The sequence below is a fragment of the Phoenix dactylifera genome, chromosome 10 (assembly GCF_009389715.1).
Source record: "Phoenix dactylifera cultivar Barhee BC4 chromosome 10, palm_55x_up_171113_PBpolish2nd_filt_p, whole genome shotgun sequence".
NCBI classification, from domain to species: Eukaryota; Viridiplantae; Streptophyta; class Magnoliopsida; order Arecales; family Arecaceae; genus Phoenix; species Phoenix dactylifera.
The window spans coordinates 14,918,071-14,935,633 of NC_052401.1; the positions used below are offsets into that span (position 1 = coordinate 14,918,071).

General features: G+C 38.2%; 2 protein-coding genes across 2 annotated transcripts; both read left to right on the top strand.

The window, feature by feature from the left end:
- The first annotated feature begins 4,077 nt into the window (after positions 1 to 4,077).
- LOC103697321 (U1 small nuclear ribonucleoprotein C-like) lies at positions 4,078 to 9,334 on the top strand. The gene is made up of 4 exons (XM_008779162.3): positions 4,078 to 4,402; positions 4,498 to 4,540; positions 8,631 to 8,672; positions 8,751 to 9,334. The coding sequence occupies exons 1-4, from the start codon at positions 4,395 to 4,397 to the stop codon at positions 9,027 to 9,029; spliced, it is 372 nt and encodes a 123-aa protein (XP_008777384.2). The 5' UTR covers positions 4,078 to 4,394; the 3' UTR covers positions 9,030 to 9,334.
- Positions 9,335 to 13,976: 4,642 nt separating this feature from the next.
- LOC120112093 (U1 small nuclear ribonucleoprotein C-2-like) lies at positions 13,977 to 15,380 on the top strand. The gene is made up of 2 exons (XM_039130660.1): positions 13,977 to 14,022; positions 15,088 to 15,380. The coding sequence occupies exons 1-2, from the start codon at positions 13,977 to 13,979 to the stop codon at positions 15,378 to 15,380; spliced, it is 339 nt and encodes a 112-aa protein (XP_038986588.1).
- Positions 15,381 to 17,563: the final 2,183 nt, after the last annotated feature.

Sequence of the window (17,563 nt, forward strand, 5' to 3'; positions counted from 1 at the left end):
GGATGGATCTTTGACATTTCAGAATAGAATTTGTATACCTATGGATATAGAAACTAAGCAGGAAATTCTTAAAGAGGCTCATCAGTTTGGATATACAGTACATCCAAGAGGCACTAAGTTGTATAGGGATTTAAAGGAATTATATTGGTGGAACAACATAAAAATGAAAATTTCTCAATTTGTGTCACAATGTTTAATATGTCAACAGGTCAAAGTCAAACATCAGAGACTAATAGGACTGCTCCAGCTTTTTGATATTTCATTATGGAAGTGGAAATAAATTACCATTGATTTTGTGACTAGACTACCAAAGACTCTAGGCACTAATGATGCAGTTTGGGTCATCATGGGTAAATTAACAAAATTAGCACACTTTTTACCTATTAGAGTTGGGTTTAATTTGGAAAGGTTAGCCAAATTGTACATTAAAGAGATTGTGAGACTGCTTGATATTAGTGAGCGAAGATTGTTAGCCCTGAACTTGTATAGCAGACAATTGAGAAAATTCAACTAATTAAAGAATGACTTTAAACTGCATAAAGTAGACAGAAAAGTTATGCAGATAATAGTAGACGAGAACTAGAGTTTTAGGTTGGTGATCACATATTTCTTAAAATATCTCCTACAAAAGAAATTTCGAGATTTGGTATTCGAGACAAGTTGAATCCCAAATTTATTGGGCTATTTGAGATTTTGGAAAGAATTGGAGAGGTAGCTTATAGGTTTTCCTTACAGCCTTCACTTGCTGGGGTACACAATATTTTCCAAGTCTCCATGTTGAAGAAATATGTATCAGATCCAAGTCATGTTGTGGAGCTTGAGCCTTTACACGATAGAGAAGATCTATTATATGAGGAGCATCCTATACAGATAGTGGACTAGAAAGATCAAGTTTCGAGATGCTATGTTATTGCTTATGACAAGGTGCAATAGAGTCGTCATTCAGAAAGAGAAGCTACCTGAGAGTTAGAAGATGTAATGAAGCAGAAATACCCTCAGCTCTTCAAAACTATGGGTATGAAAATTTTATGGATGATTTTTTTTTAGGGAGAAGAATGTAAGACCCAGTAACTAGGCCTGGTCCACTTGACCGACCTAGCCATTTTTGGCTTCAATCAAAAAAGAGAGAGAGAGAGAGAGAGAGAGAGAGAATTTCGACACGTGCCATGCACATGCCTGAAGGAAAGAGACTTCCGATCAGAGTCTTCTTCCTCCCTCAAAATCATTGGACAAGGTCAGATTCTAGTCGCCCCAAGCCTATTTAGAGGCCCTCCTTGACTCTTCTCTCACCCCCACTAGAGATTTAATTGGATTTGAGCTCACCGCCGGTGTTCTCTTTGTTTTTTGTCTCCTAATGTTGATCGCCTCCGCACCTTTGCTGCGACAAATCACTACTGGAAAACTGGTAAGGACCCTCTCAATTTTGAGCTACTCCTCTCCACTTTCTTTTGAAAACCTTTGGAGATCCGATATTGGTCAGTGATCGCCAGATTTTGGCCGAAGAGGGCAATGCCTTATTTTCTTCTATTTTCAAAAATCGACCCTATTTTTTTTAGTTTCTAGCAGGTTCCGCTGTCAGTGCTCATTATTAGGGTTTCCTCTTGATCCTCTGTGGTGGCTTACGGCCATGGCCAGAGTTCTGGCCATCGAGATACTTTATTTTACAATTTAATGGGTTGGAACCCCTATTTTTGATGGTTTTTGGTGCTACCGGCCATCGATTGCTGCTGCTGTCTGTTGGCTAGTCGTGGGTCCCTAACCCGGAGCACCACTCGCAGCCACCCTTTTCCTTCCTCCTTAGTTAGAGAGAGAAGTTACCTTTCTCTCTATTTTCTCTCTATTTTTCTTTCTCTTGTTTCTCTCTCTACTCTCTCTTTAGAGATGTTAGATCTAGTATGGTATCTCTCTCCGTGATTTTCGATCAACACTGGTAACGACTCTGATTATGGTCAGCAGGTGGCACGCCAACCCCTACCTTGGCCCATCTCAAACAATGTAGATTGGGTCACCTGATCTCTATTAAACCACCTCTATCCTAGTTTGAGTATGATTAGATGCATTCCATTTTGACCGGATCGATTGGGGTGTCGGGTATTCCCATTAGGTCAGCCTTGTAAAGGTGGGGGATTAAGGGTTTTATTTTTGAATAATCATGATAAAATTCTAATGAGTATATAATTGTTAAATATTAAGATCTGAGGAGGATTCTCGAAATTGATTGGACTTGTAATTTGGATTTACTTGCAAGGTAAGTAATGTTTCACTTTTTTTCTAAATTTATCATCAATTATAAAATTATTATATTCATAACTTTTGAGTGGTATCATTTATGATGCATGAATTTGATGCATAGTATGTTATTACTGGATATGTTATTTTGGAATATTATGATGATATATGATCTTATTATAGATATGATTGATTGATTTTGACACCGCATATTTTTAGAACTGAAGTATGAAACCCTAAAACTATTTGAATTTTGACCTGGCTATGTTGAGGACCTGCCAATGGGGGCTAGTACGTTTGCATATGATTTATCCTGAAGGTTTTATAAGATGAGGACATACCATAAGTAGATATGTGATCTTAAAGACATTACTGCAAGATGATGCGTAGCTCACTGCAAGAAGATGAGCGGTGTTATGACCCTATCATAGAAAATATGTGGTCATAGCTTAGGATTGATAAGATAAATTAAATATTTGAAAGAATTAGAATCCATATAGAAAAATTTTAAATCCCTAAAATGAAATATTTGATTCATATATTAGTACTGCATATATATTTATTTTTTGTAAATTATTATCTATTTGATTGCCTGATTTATTTAGCTAAAGTGATAATTGCATACTCGGTTGTCTAGCTCATCTTATGACTTCTTTTTTTTTACAGATTTAGAGAACTAGCCTAACTGGGGTTTAATATGGAAGAGCGACTAGCAAGACTTTGGCACAGATTTGTCTTAGATTAGAGTTTATTTAAACTGATGTATTACCTTAGAATAATATTCGAATTATGAGACATTTAAATTTTTGAGTTAGTATTTGAAATAAAATTTGAATATTATTATTTAAGTTATTTTGCTGCGATATCATGTTGAGATGCCTCTTGTAGATAGAGTTTTCTATGAGCATGTGGTGGTTGATACGACCTCCGATTCATGATTTCGAATCAGAGGTATGACAATGTTGATCTTGTTTTTCTATTCATCTTAAAATCATTGTTCTTGATGTAGAATAATTTTAAAAACAAACTATGGATGAAGAATATACTCAATGTAGGTTTTCAGCCACACCAAGGAACGTCTGGATATTTGGAGAGAGCAGCCCTAAACCTAGGTTCGTTGTAGAGCGGGCATGCATACAAGTGCAGAGATTATCCATGCAGGTCTATCTTACAGGCCTTTGATAGCTTGGAGCATCTGAGGCTCTACATTTGCTCTTGTAGCACCACAAACGGTATTTTTCACTTAGGAACCCCCACCCTCGTGTTTTCTCAAAATCAAATTTAACGGATGCGTACTAGATGGTGGCAGAAGGGGTGGTGCAGGCTTCATGATCAGAGAGGCTCGGACTCTAGGATGGTTGTTGCTGGTGGATGCCATATCTTTGACATCTCTGTGTCTGGAGCAGAGCTGAGTGCAGCACGGGTTGGTTTGTGTCAAGTTCACGCATATTCCCTGGGCCAACATAGTTCTTCTAGAGGGTAACTCGACCACAATGATCCATTAGATTTAGGGGGCAGTATGAGGGGTTGCCACTCTTTGCTCTGGGATATTCAGACCATAGTAGGTAGAAACATTGCATTCTAGCTAAGGAGAAATTAATAGAGTTGAAGATTGGATGGCTTTATATGTAACTGACTATTTGGAGAAGCTCTTTGGGCTGCTTCGAAATATATATATATATATATATATATATATATATATATATATATATTTGAATGTATTGATGCTAGAAGTGCGTCACTTGTGTTGCAGCAAAAAAAAAAAAAAAAAAAAAAAAAAAAAAAAAAAAAAAAAAAAAAAAAAAAAAAAAAAAAAAAAAAAAAAAAAAAAAGAAGATACGCGTGGAGAGAGGTTACTTCGACCCGGGATTAACAACAGCCAGGTAGAGAGAGCTCGACATCCCCTGTTCCCTGACTATAGGCGGCGCACCATCCTTCCTTTCGCCATCACCGCTTCCTCCGGCGCGTCCGCTGCGTGGTCCTCGCTGGCGATCGCCACCGGAATCCTTAACGCGCACTTCTGCCTCTCTTCTCTCAGCCATCCATCCTGTCGCCCTCTCCAGCGTTGGCGTCGCCAGCCCCCACGACAAAACTGGGGTTCCTTCATATCTTGCCGGGCTTTCCCTTTGATCGCAAAAGGAAGGACTCGATCGGGGCCCCTCGCCATGCCTCGGTAGTGCGATTGCTTCTCTTACTCCTACAGTCTTCGAATCGTTCGTCCAAAAAGTTCTAATATGTTGTACCTCTTTTTTGCCTTTTGTTCCACAGATACTACTGTGATTATTGTGACACTTACCTCACGCACGATTCAGTAAGTTTTTTATTTTTCTCCTCTTTTCGTTTATTTTTTTCGCAGTTACTGTTGCTGTTGTTATCTGTTGTTTAAGTCTCGATGTTTGGCTTTTCTCTGCTATGACCTCTAGGCGCAAATAATACCTCCAAAGTATTTGGTTTGTAACTGGTTGGAGAGATTTTATAGTGTTGCGGTTCATTATTGTCTTGAAACATTGCCTTTAGAATGCCAAAGATCGTAGAATGCCAAGGATCAACTATTTGATAACTTGCTTTTGGATTTTTTAATATCTATCTCAATTTAGGTTTTGTTGATATTTGATCGCTAGTTTGCATATCTTCTATATTCAACTATAATGTGCGGGTTGCATGGATTCTTTTCTAACAGAGTAGTGGAAAATTATAAACATTGGGTTGTGCTATATACCGTTATGGAAGTTTAAGAGAAATTATAGGAAGGTTTACAAGATAGTAAAAAAAATGTTGGTCTGCCTTTTGAGGTGGCTTGTTAGTGGCAACATTGGGGCCTTTTCCACCTTTTATCTCTCCCTCTTTTTTGTTCTTCTTTTGACGAGTTGGTTGCATTCTATATGATAAATTAAAGAACGATTACGTTACCTTTTCTTCTCTCTTCTATAATCTTGAAGTGGCGATCTGATTGATGAGATTATGCTTCAAAGATCAATACACAAATAGAAGAAAACCGGATTGAAGAATACTTTACTTGGTAAAAGCAATTATGTTGGAAAAGAATTTTATTAATATCTTAAAGGCTATCCCTTACAATAAATTAGACACATTTGTAGGACATGGTTTTCTAACCCTAATTCAGGTATTAAATCCATTACAAAATCATACTCGAAGGAGGACTCGACAATAAACATATGCTAGAGTTATTTAATTACACAAAAAAATATGGCAAAAATTTGATATTGTCCCTAATGGAAATGAATCAAATATTAGCTCAGTGTAGTCTTCGCTTGTGATTCCGTTGGCTCCTATGATGCTTGGCATGGTCTAGCTGGTCGTAGTACTTGCTGGCTGCATTCTATACTGCATCGCTTTTTATTTTTTTCTTTGATAAAATGTTGCCAATTCTTGAGGAAAATCTAAGTGGTCTGTAGTGTTTTGATTTGAATCATGTTCATTCGTAGTTATTGGTGCTTTTGTTTACTTGGAATCCTGGCGTAGTCTAGCTTGCAAGGATGTGCTTAAGAAGCTACGTATCAAGGTCCACCGAATCAGTACCAGAACCTATACCGGTCAGTAGGCAAGTCGGTACCGTATCGACACACGGTATGCTTGGGCTAATTTTTTTTTAAGTTTTCAAGTTTATTGATAATCATTTTTTTCAATTTTTTCAATAATTTTAAGTATAATTTGATATTTTTTGATGTTTTTATGATTTCGATTTTACCTAAATGATGCATCTTGTTATTCTAACATAATATAAAATATAAAATGATGAGTGAGATGTTATATGCTACAAAAAGCAATATGAAATATCTTAAAATCAACTAGTGATGTAAAAAATATAAAACAATGCAATCAATTACATATATTTAAAGTACAACATACATACTGATATCTAAAATTTCGTCAAGTGGCGATGTCTCTTATAGATATTCGGATCATTAACATAGTCAGGAGGCATATCAACCTATCCCTCTAACTGAGCAGTGTTGTAGTCTTGTATGTTCATCCCATAAGGAACGTGCTATGAGTTATGAGTACTTTTGAATCTCTTGCTGAAACTCTGACTCTGATAGGTGTCTTTTGGCTAATAATACGGCTGTGGAGGTGCGCATTCGAATATGCCGATAGCAAAATTCGATCTGTAAGATGCTTCGGGCTACATAAGTAAGTAGCCACCAAGCGACGATGCTTCGGATGCACTATATCTATATCCGTATTCGTATGGGTTATAGGCTGCCTGTGGCTGTGGATCATAGGATCCAGTATACAATTAGGAGTCTGATATATCAATGGATTTTACTCCACGTGCGAGGTCATCTGTAGTTGCATCGTGTCCTCCTAAATGACCTCGAGGAGTTCGTCTTCTATATGCAATCGTATTTTCACAGGCTCTACCAGATCGTACACCGTGGCCCTATCCTGTGTGGATGCGTAAATTAGGACTCACTGGTAAATCAAAACCACCTTGTGGCTATCTCATAAATGGTGGTCTCATGACCTCCACTCTCTTCCTGGCCAACAAATTTATGACCACCAGAATTATCATCGCTGCTGCTCCTGGTCTTTCAATCTGAGTGAACTGGCTCCTCTATACTCTTCAAGGGGCTGTAGGTGTTTTTTTTTCTTTTTTGGTATGCTGAGCAGCTGCCTGCTTTTTTTTTGTGCCCTTCTTTGTCTGTTTATCCTTCATGCCCCTCTCTGCTTACTTACTATTCATGCCCCTCTCTGCCTACTTACTATTCGTGCCCCTCTTTGGCTATATTGGGAGGGTGGATGTCGTCCGCCTATCGAGTCGATTAGGTAGCGTGGTTATCCTATATAAGTATCTTTTGATCATATCTCTAAAAGCATATCTCAAACAAGGAGTCATGTGATGATCGGCTTCCTAGTGACCCCGTAGCTGTGGCTGATCGGTTGGAAGGATGTGTGGAATATTGAGTGGAATATTGCGATCTACCCATTGTCTTGCATCGATTCTAGCCTCGTTGACTACGAAACTGGTGGTCATGGAAGCGATACTCGCTCATCAAGCTCTGGCTCCTGCTGCTGGCCCTCAAGCCATCTGATCATAGGATCATTTTTATCGTCAACGAGAACACTATGATCGAATCTATGTACTTTAGCTTTACTTCTCCTGAATGTACTTCAACCTCAACCTCAACCTCAGATTGTAGTAAATCTATACGAGATCGTTGAAACACTTCTATGTCAGACGATTTCTCTGCTTGCTGTGGATGAGGACGAAGGTGGATCAATTGCATTCACAGCGTCTGGCAGAGGATCTGAATAGCTAGTTGCTTAAGATTTCTCGCGAACAAACCAAAATAAATTCACCATTCAGCTGTAAAAATATTAAAAAATATTAAATATAAGATAATATCATATTAGTAACCATCTAATGCTAGATAAATGTCCTCCTAATGTGTAATATATTTGGATTTAATACTTTTCTTATTTACGACAGCTGCCGAGACTTCAAAGCTGTTAGTACCCTCTCTAAATATTTTGGTCTGTAAAAAAGAACCGTGTTGTAATATATTAATAATTGAAGATACCAGTTAACTTACACTTGTCACTTAAGTTAACTTATCTCTTCTAAACATAGGGTTGCGACTTTTGGATCATACTTCATCTTGTAAATCACATTACGCAGAGTGGTCAAAAGTTCATCATCCTTATCAATTTCAGGTACAATTTATTGTTGTTGATGAAGAATTTGGGAAGAAGTTATGCCATAAAGAATGCAGTTAAGCCAACAAATACTTATCACTTCAATGATCAGTTTTATAAGGAATTGATTCTTCATCCATTCAAACTAGTTGTTCTTATTAAATTTCCACTGAATCCTTGTAGTAAGTTTTATTTTTGTATTATGAGTGGGGCCTTGCAGTTTGAATTGTCGCTGATGTACATTTAGCAATCCTGATTTTATTTTTGTTCTTTGTCGATAATTTCTATCTTTCATCATCTTATGTGCAACAATCATCACTTTTTGGATTCTTGAGCTATTTATGTTTATTCAAAAGGTAAGGCAGTAGCTATATGCTCTTTTTGATGTTGGTATCTGGTTTTAGTTGTCTTTTTTCTCCATTGCTTTTAGAATAGATGGTGCTTCTAAAACTTTGAGCTTGCATTTTATTCTAGTTCTAGAGCATACACATTGCTAATCTGCTCAATAAGCATTACCAAGCTTATGTATTTTCTCCCATGTTCAGTTTGGAGCAAAATGAAAATATCACTCCATATTCTAGCCAGCTTGGTATCATTAATCATTCATTAGCTTCTATTAGTTTTCTGTTTACCAGATAACTGAGACTTTATATTTACAGTAGTTCAGTGTTTGGCCATCTTATATTTAGTATGTTGAGACATTCTATATTTCATTTTTCTAACTAATAGTCCTAATGGTGCAGCCATCTGTCAGAAAACAGCACAATGCTGGCTACAAACACAAGGTTCTAATGCTTCCTTATTAGTTTTGAATTGTTTCCTCCCACTTTCTATGGTCATTCTGAAGGTGTGCATCATTTCAGGCAAATGTGCGTTCATATTATCAACAATTTGAGGAGCAACAAACTCAGAGTTTAATTGATCAAAGAATTAAAGAGCATCTTTGGCAGGCTGCAGCATTCCAACAAGTGGGTGCAACTTTTAACCAACACCTGATGTCTCTCCCAGGAAACCCTCAGAGGCCCCGTCTTCCTGTGTTAACCCCACCTATCATGTCAGGTATCGCCAAGGGCGAAGATGTGCAGAAGCATGAAAAAAGGTGCTGTAGTTCTGATATATACTCTGTGGCCTTCAATGATTGACAGTTGAAGCAATACCAAACTGAGCCCATTTTGATTTATCAACTGTGTCCAGAGTACTTGGCCTTTGAAAGGACTTTTGCTTGTTTGATAATCTTGATCAAGTTTGGGCACTTCCATGATCCATTTCCTACTAGTTCTTCAGATTCATCAATTTATTGTAGGCTCTGGACACACAATTCCCTTATGGTCATTGAATGAGCTCTGTTGGGGTCATCATTCGATGGCTGATATGTGGAAGATGTTTGTCAGTCATCATCAAGGATGTAAGATTCAAACATTGATTACAACTGAAAGATTTTGAAGAAGAGATCTGTGCAGTGGAAGTGCCGGTATACTTATGTTTTGATTTGGGCTTATGTTTTTTACTCGATTAGAATTTCCATTCCTTTTTTCCTTTCATAACAAAGAGGGTGACCAGTCATGAAACGGATTATCTAGTAAAGAAAGGTCTACATGACCTTACTTGGTGGGGGATGGAAGCTGTAGCTAGAAAATAGGTAGTCATGACATCAGGTTACTATGTGCCAACTTGGTTAGGATAGAAAATAAAAGGAAAGAAGGAAAAGAGAGAGAGTAGGGAAAGAAATATGAGTAGAAAAAAGGAAAAAAATAGGAGACAAAGATTAAGGTAAAGAGAAAAAAGTACAAAAAAGAGAAGGATGCGACAACCCTATGCAGGCCTCTACTTACCTACCAAATACAATTTCTTATTTAAGTTTTTCTTTGTATTTTTTATTTTATGTGATGAACCCTACATCATTTTATTACGAGTTAGTACTTATAGAAGACATAAAAATTGTAAATAAGGGCTCAAGGGTTCTAATTTTCTAGTATTCTTGTAATATTATTTAGAGTTTTGATTATCTTCTTTATGCTATTTCTTTTCTCCACCTTGAAATTTCTTTTGACAGCGGTGGTTTTGCCTCAAGATTTGCGATTTAGACCCAAATATATATCTTTTTTGTGGATTTCAGATTTAAAGAAGCATAGTCTAATATTTGTTTCAGATAGTTGCATTGTGGTCAATTACCACTAATCATCTACATCAACACACTATTTCAATACAAGGGGTTATATGAAGCAAGACATATGATGGCTTAACATGTAATGTGGAGATATGTGAAAGGGGTGGGGCTTGACAATCTATGGATGTAAGTCATGATGTTTCACCAAAATGTATGATAATTGAAGTAAAATATTGATTCTAAGGCAAACATGCATGGTAATGTAAGGAAGCTTGTTTGACAACCACAGGTTTTTGTAGTTTCCTAGTTGTATATGCAAAGTTTAAGTACACTAAGCTTCATGGTAGAAGGACTCCTAGTAAATCTCAAATGCTTCCAAATACGGTGAACTGTTTTGTGAATATGCGAGTGCATAAAAGCTAGGGGATTCTACCATGGTTCATAGTCTTTGTGCCAAACTGCGCCTATCGACATAGTACTAGTATCGTCCTGCACGAACCATACCAATACACCAATATATATATATATATATATATATATATATATATATATATATATATATATATATATATATATATATATATATATATATATATATATATATATTGTGTTTTAAAGGTTTTTAAGCTTTCATGTTGTAGTTTTTGTTAACCTCTCCTCTCTTTCTCCTCTTTTACCTTGAAGCAGAGGGGGGGAATTTGAGGCCCTGAACTAGTACAAAGCACCTAACTAGTTGAACCGCTTGGAACTGAGCCATTCTTGGTAGTTTGACCTGGTAAGGATCGGTTCATGCTAGTTCAAGCAAAATCCTGCACTGAATTCGCAACCATCCTGTTTTGTGGTCGGTATAGTATAACACCAACTGAATTGAGCGGTCCAATACAATATTGCATTCCTTGGTTTCTATGCTATTGGCTATTGGATAAATGCCAATATATCTAGTCCTTGGTTCCGATGTTAGGATGAACGCGTACACAGAAATGGAGAATATCCTCCATGTAAGTTATCAAAGCAAGTATTAAGCAAATACAAGATGAACCTATTTAAGAGTACCATGCTTGTCTTTTTTTTGTGTATTAGTGTTTATCTCACTGCCTGCATGGATGATTCTCAATGTCTACCAAGAGTCTATCAGGTTGCATAGCAAGGTGGTGTAGTGAGGTTAACTTGTGCGATGCATAAGTGACCACACATGCTTTGAGTGAATGGACTTTTGTAAATGAGTGCGTAAGTTGCTCCATGGGTTGGATATATATAGAAGTGGCATTCTCTGCATAAGTGAGAGATGAAGCCAAACAATTCTATTTAGCTGTTACCAGGAGCTAACTATTGGCATTTGAATAATGCTTTTGTTTTCATGACAAACAGTGGCAAATGTGACACCTGTTTGAAAAGGTGGTGGGGCTTGACAATCTATGGATTGTATGATCCTAGATCCTATTTGGCCATTTGGTGGGCCGAATTTCTGTCATGGTACTATTCACACAGTACTTTCCTTCTACAATATTTGGGTGCATTATAGAGGGTATCTCAGGGAGTTCAAAGTCAGAGTTAGGGTTTTCTTTACTTTATGGGGAGCTATGTAATTAGAAATTGTGCAGATTATGAGTGAACAAAGAAGTTCTCGGTTTCTTTCATCTGTCGTGTGATTCCACAATGGATGTAGGAGGCCTTCAAACCCTATGTGCGATTCCTTGATCCTGGAGAAAGTTCACGAATATCGTTTTCCTTTACCCTTTTTCTTCTTTCATTTCTTCTTTTTGTTGTTACTTGCCTTTGGAGTTATGAAGGTTGTGGTTTGAATATTGATGGCCTTTTGTGTTGGGGCTACCTGGAAATGAGTTTACCTATTTTGAGATAGTCTTTGGAAATCTTTTGTCAGAAGAGTATTTTGTCTGGCCCTTGGAATCGTTTTGGTCAACTTTTAGAGTTAAGGAAGAGATGATGTAAAATTATTTCTGCAGAAATAAAATAGAACGTCAATTTTCTCATTATCTCAATTTGTGTTTTTTGCTTCGGTCTGCGCTGAGGATCTTCCCCACTTGATTGTGGGTGCGACTACACCTGCTGTTTTTTTTTTGACCTTGGTTGGGTTTTCTTAGTTTAAGTGAAGGCCTGATTTTGCAGGGAGAAATGTGAAAACAAATTAATTTGATTCTATTTTTCTTGGTTTACTAACAATTACAATCTAATGGAATCTCATGTTTACTTTTTTGTGGGAATCATCTCCAAAATACAGAAATATAGAAGCTTAAGAAATACAAGTTATTCTACTAAATGATTTATCCACCTTCCTAAGGGCAAAACCACAAAATAAAACAAGTTGGCTAATTGTACTAGAATCAGCTTTTCCATTGATTGGATAGGTCTCCTGGTGTTGCCTGTTTTATTTTAATTAGAAATCCTTTCTCAACTTTGGCATACTTGAAGACTTTTAAGTTCATCATGAGAACCTATTAAGCCATCATCACAACTCTGGACACTGAAGTACCTCTATAACTTTCTAAGTCAAGGTAATACTCTTTTCCTTGTTGGTTACATCGTCAAATATTTACCCTTTGCTGAACCAGTTAAAGTCTTCAAACCTAGTACATGGCATGTTTCGAATAAGGGAGGAAATGTATCCCAATGTCTTCACAATGAGATCTGATTACACAATCTTTTGGAATTGGTTCTCTGAGAAGATTATTGCTGTAGCCTGGTGAAATTCCATTTACAGATTTGACAATAGGAGTTCAACAGGTTGCTTTTCTATTAATAATTAATATAAAATATCAATTAAGGTTTAGTAATAGGATAAGGTCAATGCTATTTGAAGGATAAAGCTTCTTTTAAATGATTCTTATATGTATCGATGATGATAAGAGTTTTCTTCCTTCTCTTTTTTCTTTTTTCTTTTTCTTTTTTTCTTTTTTTTGGTAGGGGGCGGGTTGTGGGAACATGCAATTGAATTTGCTTTGAAGTGAGGATAAAGCCTATAACAGGGGCAAGTAGGGGTGGCAATGGTCTAGTCGAGTTTAGTGGGTATATTCGCAATGTCAAGGCGTGATTAATTTGAGCCAAACATGACCTGACTTGTAGTAGGTCAGACCCTTTGACTTGAACCTATAGTGGACGGATTATGCTAACCCACATCCAACCCGCTGACTGCGTAACTACTTTCTTGTGGCTGCATCTTCCTAATTCCAGATGGCTTATTGATATTGCGCTGCTAAAACCCATTTTGGTGCTGACCTACCCATGCTAGCCGGACACTGACTAGATCTAGTATTAATCTCGCCTCTCTGCTGGCCCTTGTGCCTCCAGTGACCTGATCTGACATTGTTGTTATCCTTGCACTAGCCTCCATGCTGAGGGCAACCTAATCAAGCTTGATCTTGTCCTCGTGCTAGCTTTCATGCCAAGGACAACCCTATCTAGCATCAAAGCTTTGATTCATAGCACCTAGTGACCTTGATGGCGATGCTGTCCTCTAAGATTTGCCGAATTGATACCATAGGAAGTAGTGGCCGATGACTGGTTCATTATCGTACGAGTCCGTATCATTGTTGTTTCGGGGCATACAAAGGGAGAGCTGGAGAGGTAGGGGGAGAGGGAAAGGGGAGAGAGGAAAAGAGAGGGAGGAAGGAAGATGAAGGGAGAGGGAGAGGCCGAGCCCCCCCTCTCTCTCTCTCTCGGCCTCTCTTTCTCCTCTCCCTCTCCCTCTCTCTCCCTCCCTTCCTCAAGCCCTCTCTCTCTCGGCCTCTCCCTCCCTTTCTTTTCCTCTCTCTCTTTTCCTTTTCCTTTCTCTCCTTGCTCTCCCTCTATTTCGAACCAAGGGAATGAACTATGCTGATAATCAACCAATTTGGTTCTATATGCTCTGAATTGGTTGGTCTAGCGTAGTTCATCAGATCTTACTGTCCTCTACCATTGTAGTTGGCAGCATGGATCTCGCCATTGGAGTCATCCTTGAGAAGAGTGAAGGGTGTTGGTCTTGGGAATGGACTTTGCTGGAGGAGATGGTCTAGGAGGAGAGTGGAAAGAGGGTAGGAAAAGGGAGAGATGATAAGGAAGAAAAGGAGATAGGAAGATGGAAATGGAGAAATTAAGAAAAGGGCAGCCTAGTGCATGCGGCTCCTATAGGGTTTAGGCATGGTCAAGTATACACAACCTTACCCCGATATGTGGAGAGAGACTCTCTTCATATTTTGAACCCATGACCTTCAAGTCACATTGGAGCAACCTTACTATTGCACCAAGGCTCACTCTCATAGAAAGGATGGAATTAAAGAATTTATACATTTTTTTATCTGAAAATATATTTGATGTATATTATGTGGTGACCTGATGGATTATATTATATGGTATGGTGACTATATATTTGATGTATATTATATCTCCCTTGCCTAACTTGAACCTAACCAGCATTGGGTTAGGCAGGTCAGATTTGGGTTGGAGTCAAGTCTGGTAAATAAGTTCAAGTTTGAATTCCCTGCAGACTTAGGGGTAAGTCTAGCTAGGGTATGATCTTTCATGTAGGAATTGGAAGGGCTAGTTGTTTGATTTCAATTGTGGCATGCTTTATTTGGGTATTTATTATTTAATATCTAAGTTTCTTTTCGACATGAGTTGCGCGGTGGAGCTAATCTTTTAGTGAACTCAGACATTTCTTTCTATTATTTTAAAAACGGTTGGTGTTTAGTGGAACTTTTAGTATACTTTCCAATGATGTCATTATTTGTGCTGTTGGTGAGTTATGTTTGTTTTTTGCTGAAATTCTTTTTTGGATACAGTAATTTTATGAGATCCAAACATTTTATTGAGTACCTATTTAATCAGGCGAGAAAATTGTATTATGATTGAGGAATAAATAGATGATTATGCATCTCAAGGATATTTTGATGTTCTTTCTTCAACTGTGCAGGCATTCTGGTTTCTTTCCTCTTTGAATCTGCCTTCAGACACCTTTTTTCACAAATATTTCATTATTATTTATTTTTTCATACATGATCTTCACCAGTATAATTTATGGGCCATACACATCTGTCAATTGTGAACATAGTCTGAATATTTGTCGATAAACATGATCCTATTTGTATTGGGATTGGCAGGTTATGGTGTTGCCCCAAATGTTCCAACTGGTGTCCCACCTGGTGCAACTTCCATGCCAATGCAAATGAACAACCTTCCTGGGCCTCCTACATTGCCACCTCCAACTTCTGGTGCTGCAACAGCCCCCACCTCGAGTGGTGCTGCCCCTCTGTTCAATCCTGCTTTATATCAAGCCAATCCATCATCAGCTACAACTGCAAGCTTCACACCTACTGGTGCACCCACTGCCCCGGCTACTGCTGCCTTGCAGGATGGTTTTTCTTACGCTCCATCCTCTGAGACCAGCCACTAGTTTTTCGTACAACTGCTTTGTTTTGTGCTCTATGGTTTTGTGTTACGGATATTTTTGTTCTGGTAATTGCTTCACCTCTGCAGTAACCGTCATTATTTTTTCCAGCCACGTATATGCAGTCAGAATCTAAGGGCATAGATTTTTATATCAATGCAGTCTTGGGAGAGAGGTGGATGCAAGTAATCCAATTTGGTCTACTGTCTAAACTGAAGTTGAATGTGGAGATGCTGTGCAACTACTCTTTCACTTCGTGTCAAGTGCTTTTGTTCTTTGGCTTCAGTTTTAGATTAATGAAGAAATCTTTTATTAGTTCTACTGCAGAAGACTCTAAATTATAGACTGTTTCGATGATGCAATGAAGACTTTTTTTTTTTGCTTGACTCGCAAAATTTTTTGACCACTTCAGACGCAATTCTCTTTCTCCAATGATTATACGGTCTATTTTTGTGGAACCATTGCTTGCTTGTTGAAAATATGATTTCAATCCATCACGAATTTGCATTGCTCTGTTGCACATAAATGGTCTTAAGCTGATTCTTGGTGAATTCCATTTTTCTGGTGCAAGTGAAGTTCCAGAGAACAAGCCACTATTTAAAGATGTTATATTCTTTATCACAAATTGCTAGCCCGTGCAGATATCGGCCTAGTCCTTTATAAGCTTGGGAATAAGGGGTGGGCCCTCTATTTTGATGGATTAGCTAATGCGAAGTGACAATGAGTAACTGATTGGACATTGCCATATGGTGCTGGTTCGATATGTTCCTATATTGAAGCTAGTTGGTTTCTGTAGCATTACCTCGTTTGGGTTCTCTTAAAAGGTGCCACACCTCAAAAGCCAGAATTCTAGATGAAGAGTGCCTATCCAATCGGAGTTGGGCTCTACAGTACAGAGTCGAGTGGAGAACTATCTCTAGGTTTTCTTTATTTAGATCAACCCAAGAATATGAGTCCAACTGAAATTGGTCCCTACTATGCCATGTGTCAACCCACGATTGGTTGATCTGATTTTAGCCACATCACATGCCCCTCACTTCCTAGTCTAAGCCATTTATCCTGGGTCGAACCAAGGAAGTAGATAGGGCGGCTAAATTAGTTTAGATATATTCCACTTCGACACACCTATCTATAGGTCATAGCCTACCTATTTTGCTTATAGAAATTTTGGGTGGAATTCTTGAAACTTGGCAGGTTATTTGGGTAGACTATTTTGAAATTTAAAAGGATTGATGCTTTATATCAAGGGGGCTGATAGTTCAATCCACGTGACAGCTAATAATAGCAAGATGTATGACACCTCGTCGGGTCAAGAATACATTCGGATGCAGTTCTCTAGCTGATCTGAGCTATTGAAGGCTCTATATGAGGTAGGCTTCTAGACCCTTGCTCCTCTATTCAGCCTGTAAAGACTATAGTTTTAGAGGTCAGATTTTTGGGTCCTATCTCTTTTATGTTAGCTTTTAGGAGCCTGCTTTCTTTAGGTTAAATGGTAGATGTTGTTATCGTCTAAGATTGAATTTTAGGAGCCTAACTCCTTTAGGTTGGCTCACAAGAGCAATTATCGCCTTTAGGTTGGCTTCAAGGAGCCATGATCATGTGAGGTCGGCTCTTTGGAGCCTACCTCCTATAGATCGGCTTCAAGGAGCCATGATCATGTGAGGTTCTCTCTTATGAGCCTACCTCCTATAGGTTGGCTCGTAGTTCTTTTCAAGGTAAATTCTTATAAGGCCTAAATGCCTTAGATCGGGTTCTCAAACCAGGAGCCATTTGGATTAACTCTTCGACCTAAGAGCCGTTGAGGTCAACTCTTTGACCTGAGAGCCGTCGAGGTCCACTCTTTGACTTGAGAGCCGTCGAGGTCAGCTCTTCGAACTTTACCCCCTGTCTAAGCTTTGGAGGCTTTAAGCTTGAAGGTCGGCTTTCAGCAAGTTGTTATTGCTTGAGGTTAGCTCGTAGAGGTCACAACCTCTTTTGAGGCGGGCTCCAAAAAGCTATCTGCACATGAGGTTAGACCTTTGCCCCCTAGTCTGGCCTTCAGAGGCCGTTAAGTTTTGGAGTTCTGCTTGTTGAATTTTTCTTTTAGGTTATGTTGCAAGAGTTGCTGTCAATTTAGATCGGCTTACTTCACTAACGCATGGATATCTTTACAAATATCTAAAATTACATGTATACCATCATAAATTTAC